This window comes from Lissotriton vulgaris, chromosome 5 (genome assembly GCF_964263255.1).
Source record: "Lissotriton vulgaris chromosome 5, aLisVul1.2, whole genome shotgun sequence".
NCBI lineage: Eukaryota > Metazoa > Chordata > Amphibia > Caudata > Salamandridae > Lissotriton > Lissotriton vulgaris.
In genome coordinates, this window is record NC_141693.1 from 103,746,468 (window position 1) to 103,753,996 (window position 7,529).

The following is a 7,529-nucleotide window of genomic DNA, read 5'->3' on the forward strand; positions in this document are numbered from 1 at the left end:
ATTTAATTTACTATCCAACACCTTCCCTACTATCCACAGGGACTGGAGTTGGAATAGTAAATTAAACTATTCACTATCTAGCACCCCTCAACACTATGCATTGTAACAGCATGCGTTGTAAAACCTGCGATGTAAAAGCATGCGATGTAAAAGCATGCGTTGTAATGTCATACATCCATTTTCCCTCAACCCGCTTCCAAAGCCAGATCTTTAAATAACTTGCACCAACATTCTCGCTATACAAAAGTCAAAACTGTTGCTTTTTATCAAAGCATGCTTCATCCACTAATGTGTTATTCCATAAACCACCTAAAGTGTTTCACTCCTCTATTGCCATCCCTTCTGTCATGTTGCTCGGTAATTCGGACCTTAAGAGTCTGTTGCCACACCCAGTCACCATCTCTGTTTTCGAGGAGCCCCAGTGCAGTATTTAAGACAGTCCAAGTTAAGGTGATCATATGTCCGCTAGTAACATGGACCGTCAGTAAATTCACTCCAATGTTCTTTGTCCGTTATTGGTGTTTTTATGCACACAAGTCCACTTAGTACTGTTGGGTTGCAAGCTAGCCAGTCCCTCGTTTTTAACATACTCTGGCAGACATGACGAAGAGGGAAGGAGCATAATATGTAAAGTGGCCTCTGATTGGAGCATCCTGCACCTTGTAGGCAATTGTTAGCACTCTACAGATATTCAAAAGTGCTCATTAGCAGGGCCCCGGGCAGGTGGTGCAACAACCACAGAGTGCACAGTAGTAACAGCCCTGGTAATTAATATTGCCCGATAACAGTCCTCTTTCTAATGTGCCCCTACGGGAGTACAACTATATTCAATGCCATGTCCAGTCTGGCAAACTGCTAGAACCATATCCCTGATCTGGAGCACTTACAGCATTAACTGCTTTTAGACTCGACAGGGTCTCGTCATGGAAGTGCAGCTTGATTCCTGTGGTACTGCAGGCAGGCATGGGACCGACGGCAAAGCGCACTGATTGCCCCTAGAAAAACAAACTATTGTTAGTGAAGCCAGTAAGTCTGGGTTTATTTTGAGAACATATGGAAATACATGCAGAAATACGCAGATTGTGCCTTCCTATACAAATAAGATTTTTCTGTCTTTTTTTCCATTTCTTCCTAGGCAACCTTGTGGTGCCATGCAGGAGGTTACACAATGACATGATACTAAGTCTGTGTGAATGCTTACGTTTGTGCGTTTTGGCACATTAATGCCAGACCTGATGCTTGTTTGTATTGCAATTAGAAAAGGTTTTTTGATGATGAATCTGACCATTTATATCTACCTCTTTCGAGTCTTTTGTCCTACCACTGGAGGTAACCCCAATAATCCTCTTAAGTCAATTGGAGTGGATTCAGATTTTCCTGCTGTTCTCACCAATTGCTGACAAACATTTTTACCTTTTTTAAAAGCAAATAACGGCTTGGGAATTCCTAAGTGGTCAATCAATTTCCAATTTTTTTAATCAATTTCTTTATTCTATTAGCCTTGGGATCATATGTCAAGACACATGTTAATGGGGTGTTTTCCTCTTTAACTTTGGGAACCAACAATATCTCTCTAGGAGTATACCATGCTCTTTTGAGCGCACCTTTAACCAATCTTTTTGGGTAGCCACGTGCCACTAGTTTTTCTTTAAGTTTCTCTGCATTGGCAAAATAGTCCTCTTTGTTACTACAATTTCTCCTCACACGGAGGAATTGACCGTACAGTAGATTCTCCTTCAACGTGGGGGTGACTGCTTGTGAAATGTAAAAGCGTATTCTGGTCCGTAGGTTTCGTATACAGACTCACTTGTAATTGTCCACTCCCATGTTGGATGTATACATCCAGAAAATGTAGTTTGTTTTGATAAATAGTGGCATGCAATGGTAGTGCCTTTCACCAAGTAACACGTCCAGGATCACAACCTTAGCACACCATAGTTTGTTTTATTTATTTATTAGAAAAGTTTTATATAGCACTGGCTAGACCCGGGGGTATCAGAGCGCTTTACAGATGTACCTTCACCAAGTAACATGGCCAGGATCACAACCTTGGTACACCATGGTTTTACCTTCACCAAGTAACAAGGCCAGGGTCACAACCTTGGCATACCATGGTTGTACCTTCACCAAGTAACACGGCCAGCATCGCAACTTTGGAAACCAATGGTTGTACCTTTCATCAATTAACATGGCCAGGATCTCAACCTCTGAATGCAATGGTAGTACCTTCCATCAAGTAACAAAGCCAGGATCACAACCTTGGCAAACAATGGTAGTTCCTTCCCTTAAGCAACATGGCCAAGATTGTAACCTAGGCAAGCAATGGTAGTGCTTTCCATCAAGTATCACAGCCAGGATCACAACCGTGGCACGCAATGATAGTATTTTCTACTGAGTAACATAGCTAGGATTGCAACCGTGGCACACAATGGTAGTACGCCCACCAAGAAGCACGGCCTGGATCACAACACTGGCACACAATGTTATTACCCCCCACCAATAACTCAGCCAGAATTGCAACCTTGTCACGCAATGATAGTACCTTCCATCAAGTAACATGAGCAGGATTGCAACCTTGGCACGCAATGGTAGTACCTACCATCAAGTAACACAGCCAGGATCACAACCTTGGCACACAATAGTTGTTCCTTCCCACAAGTAACACGGCCAGGATCACAACCTTGGCACGCAATGGTAGAACTTTCCATCAAGTAACACGGCCAGGATCAAAACCTCGGAATGCAATAGTAGGCAGTACTTTCCACCAAGTAACATGGCCAAGATCGCAACCATGGCACATACTAGTAGTATCTTCCACCAAGTAACACACCAACAATCGCAATCTTTGCACCCAATGGTAGTACCTTCCTTCCATCAAGTAACACGGCCAGGATCACAACTGTTGCATGAAATGGTAGTACCTTCACCAAGCAACACGGCCAGGATTACATGGGTGCACATAATTACACACAAAGTCGCATGCCCGGCTGTACAAAACTCTGAAATCATAAAATCCATCTAATAATAAATAAGTATATAAATGTGACATTGTTGTATCTAAGGGTGTGCAAAGATATTTTCACGTGCAAAGTCTTTAAAGTACACCATTTATGGTCTTCAAGAAGGCTGCATAGGTATCCTGTTTTCCTTTGCCTTTTTTCTCCCCCTGGTGTGATAACTCCATGCAAATGGACCCTGACCAAGCCAAACACACCCCACCGTGTTTCATGCTACTTTTAAGTGTGTTTCATAATTTCATGCTGGAAAATCCATGCAGATTTTATTCTCAGCAAATTTATATTTTGCAGAGCTTTTCTGTGACAGATGGCACAGCAATGTAGAGCATCGCTCTTTAACAAAGTATGTTTCCCTCGTTTTTTAGTTTAAACTAAAGTAAATGATCCATAGATTGCTGTAGAAGTCACATTTCCCACTTCGATGTCACAAAGTGAAAAACAATGCAAATAACGTGAAGTTTCAAGGTCTTCCCTACACTTTCGCAAAGGTCACAAAAGATTTCACAGCTTGGCACACTGCCAACGCTCTGAAACCCGTCAAGTGTTCACTTTGCGATTGTTACAGGAGGCAAACTTGTTACAGTCCTGCTAGTATTGTCTACCTAGTTGAACACATATAATAAAAACTCCTAATCAATCTGAAGCCACTTTCCAAAGTTTGCTATATTTTAATTTTAATTTACCGTGTGATGTAAACGCCGCACCTTTTCTCGGCCCCTTTGTAATCAGGGCCTAGACACTGTCAACTTTCTGCAGTTGCCTGTTTCCTACAACGACTTTGAAAATTTCTCTTTGAAAGTGACAACTCTGCTTCCAAGTAGAAGTTGACGGATTAATGCATTTCAAGCACTGCCCGGCATGGCACCAATTCCAGAAAATATAATGAGATCGGCGATAAAACCAGGGCTGGTAAGCCGGTCCTAAACGTTCAAAACTATAATGCTGATCATTTCACAGTCTTTATACAAGCTGTCAAAATGAAAGGTTATGATACCTACGGGTTAAAATGATTTGTTCAGAATCATGCAAGCCGCGAAAATATATAAGTAGGCCTCCGGACCGCATAGTTAGCAAACATGCCCCTTTAGAAAATAATAATGGATGATTAAGGCGGAGGGAGAAAGAATACGCACGCGGACGGTTTTGTACAATATCGACTCATCACAAAATGCACTGATAGTAGGGGTTAACATCGTCCCACTCAGTGCCCTTCGCTTTATCGACTTGATAAGTATAAAATACTAAATCGGTTCTGCTGGTACTTACTTTGAGACATATACATTGCAGACAGATTCCTGCAGCAGACGGTGCATTAACCTGCTAAGCTAGGCACTTCAAGTTCTGACTAGTAAGAACAGATGCACTGGGTTATTTTATAAAGCATTGTAAAGTGATAACGGTAGCCGTTTGCATCGCCTAAGTCGTATTGTTCGTTTCTAAATAATATTTTTATCACTGTTTAAAACTTTGGTTGGCAATCCGGTAGATTTCCCAAGTTCTGTCCAGAAACAGCCCTCTTCCCCCACTAAACCTCTCAATGCCAGCCTGATGATAACAGAAGGGACGTTGAACACTTTGCTGAGAAATAACAGCATGTTGGATATTAGTAATATAAGAATACATTCTAGGTTTGCAAACATATGGCACTCTTAAAAGGGCACCTTCGTTTAGGTGTGAAAGCCACGTCTAAATATAGCAGAGGTGCCCGCTTTTTAACCCCTGCCTGCGAAGGGAGTCGCGTATAAATAAACAGGGTGAGTTGCCCCGCGCTTACCAGCAGCACTGCCAGGGTCCAGTGGCGCGAGAGGCCGGGGGCTGCCAGCTGCAGGCGCTGGGGCAGCCAGTCCATGGCTGCTCTCCGTGCCCGGGGGCACTGCACACATCCTCTGCGCCCGTACAGCCCGCTCTGCCCCGCCCCGGCCAGGCAGAGGGCGCTCACTAAGCGCTGGACCCCTCCCCTCCATGCGCGGATGAGGCCTCGGGCTCGCCTAGCGCCCCACCCGGCGCCAGGTGGGAGGGAGGCGGGGAGAGGTGTGGGCGGTGCCTTGGGCGACGGACGGCCGCTGGTGGCAGGAGGCAGGGTGGCAGTCTGAAGGGCACCGCTGCGGGCACACCTTCCAAGCTGAAGTTCTGCCTCTCATGAAGAGAGAAAGTGTGCGACTTCACTTCTTTTACCTCAACCCAGTACGCATTTAAACCCGGTGATTAATTATAATATACAACGGTGAAAGCAACGGATCCAACGGAATAAGAAATGGGCCAGAACCTTGCCAAGATTCCACCTGACGGAAGCACGTTCCATGGCGTCACATTCTTCCGGCCAGTACCATGGATCCAGCCGCACGGAAAGTGCAACTAGGTCTGCGGAGACTTCAGACCTAAATATCAACGGTAGCTTTATTTTTTGCATAGAATGATCCATCATACAACTTACAAATACTAAAGGAAAAGGTGTAGTGTAAACAGAGTTAAACTTTAAAAGCTCGTGAAGGACTAGGACGAGGCGACTGTAAAAGGGTGTACCAAGTATTTCTCCTTGTAAAGAAGCAAAACAAGCATTGGTAAATGCATAAGGCTTCATCTGTGTTTTTTGTTGTGACTTATAGCTTGCTGAGTAGTTGTACAATATAAATTACAGAAAGTCTGTTAAAGTGTTATGACTTGTTTATGAACAAAAAGGCAATATATTGTGCTGTTACTAGAAGTATAGTGTTACAACACATTCCATTACAACACATTCTTTTACAACGCAGACTTTAACCCCTTAGCTGCCGTGGCTATTCCGCCGCAGCGCTAAGGGGGAGGCGGGGCCGCGCGGCGCTCCTGTACTCATGACGGAACCGACCCGTCACGGCCCTCGGGTGGGCTTTGCTTGTGACGGAACGGTTCCGTCTCGGCCCCGCCCGCTCTTTAGAACGTCAGTGCAGGCGCGAAATTCGCACCGCGCAGGCACGGCGAGCGGGCAGTGACGGAACCGTTCCGTCACCAGCATAGCCCACCCGAGGCTCGTGACGGAATGGTTCCGTCACGAGCACGGAAAGGGTTAAAAAGCACCAACCATTAAAATGCATGATTTCACAATGCATACTATTACAGTTCAGCTCCATAGGGATACACTAAAAGTACCATTTAAACGCATACCATTACCACATATAGCAATACAACGCATGCTGTTACAAAGCATATTACTAAACCTATGTAAAATGACTTGTAATGCTTCCCATAAAATTACTGCAAAAATGAAATTAACAAATAAATAAATATTGATATATCTCTAACATAATATTTTTTAAACTTTTACCAATTTACATCAAAGAAGTACACTTTATGACTATTTTAGTTAAAACACTGTATAGTTAATGGCAAAACAAGTATGTGCATTCCAAGGCACATGTCCTTCCTCAATTTCCACTGTAGCTGTATAGCAAAGGTACACAAAGTGGCTACCGATCTAAAAAGGAACGTAAAAAAACACATTTTACACACTACATTACAAATATACATTTTGCCAGGTTCTGAATCATGCGAAAAAATCCTTTACAAAACATAATTTCTTTTAAAATTTCAACAACCCCTAAAAAACATAAATTCAGCCAACCACAATTTTGTGCTCAGTGGTACACTGACTTCTCTGGTGACCACACTCTGCTGGAGTAGGAGGAGACAACTGACATTTGAAACCAAATACTTCCATCTATTGACTGAAGTAAGTGAAAAATTAACAAAAAACACATTTAATTAGAACAGAAATAATTCCCAAACCTAAAATTAATTAATTTATTTTTATAATAATTTCACAGATTTTGGACATAGACATACAACATTCAAATTTGAATAAATTACCTGAAGACAAACTTATGTAAGTTTATGCTAAACTAATTTGTTTCTAAAAAACAAATATAATTTTAAAAAATGGTTTACCTCAGGCAAGGTGCTTGTCAGTGCTGAGGGGAATAATTACTATTCTAACTTCACAAGGTGCTTGCCTCAGGGAAGGGGCTGGTCAAAGTTGGGAGGCAAAATTAATATGCTTACTCCTGCAGGTGTTTGCCTCAGGGAAGGTGCTGGTCAGTGGTAAGTGACAACATAATTAGTCCAACTCCGCCCGGTGCTAGCCTCAGGGAAGGTAAAGGTTAGTGGTAGGTGACAACATTACTAATCCAACTTCGCCCAGTGCTTGCCTCAGGGAAGGTGCTGGTCAGTGATGGGGGCAAAATTACTATTCCTCCTCCACTGGGTGTATGCCTCAGGAAAGGTACTGGTTAATGTTGGGGGGAAAAATTAATATTCCTACTCCACCGGGTGTATGCCTCAGGAATGCAAAATTAATATTCATACTCCAACGGGTGTGTGCCTCAGGGAAGGTGCTGGTCAGTGATGGGGCAAAATTACTATTCCTGTTCTGCTAAGTGTATGCCTAGGGGAAGGTACTGGTCGGTGCTGAGGGGCAAAATTACTAATTCCACTCAGTAGTTTGCTTGCCTCAGGGAATGTGCTGGGTAGTGCTGGGGG

General features: G+C 43.3%; 1 protein-coding gene across 2 annotated transcripts in view; it reads right to left on the bottom strand.

Moving 5' to 3' along the window:
- Positions 1-5,157, bottom strand: part of LOC147710298 (protein CutA homolog) — a 308,574-nt gene extending 303,417 nt beyond the window's left edge. Inside the window, exon 1 of one of the 2 annotated variants that reach the window (XM_086920995.1) lies at positions 4,792-5,157. In XM_086920995.1, coding sequence (XP_086777121.1) covers positions 4,792-4,866 — 75 coding nt within the window. In that variant the 5' untranslated portion in view covers positions 4,867-5,157. Of the gene's footprint in view, positions 1-887; positions 991-4,791 lie in introns of those variants that run through there. The other variant, XM_086920994.1, reaches the window with a different exon arrangement.
- Between the last annotated feature and the right edge of the window lie 2,372 nt (positions 5,158-7,529).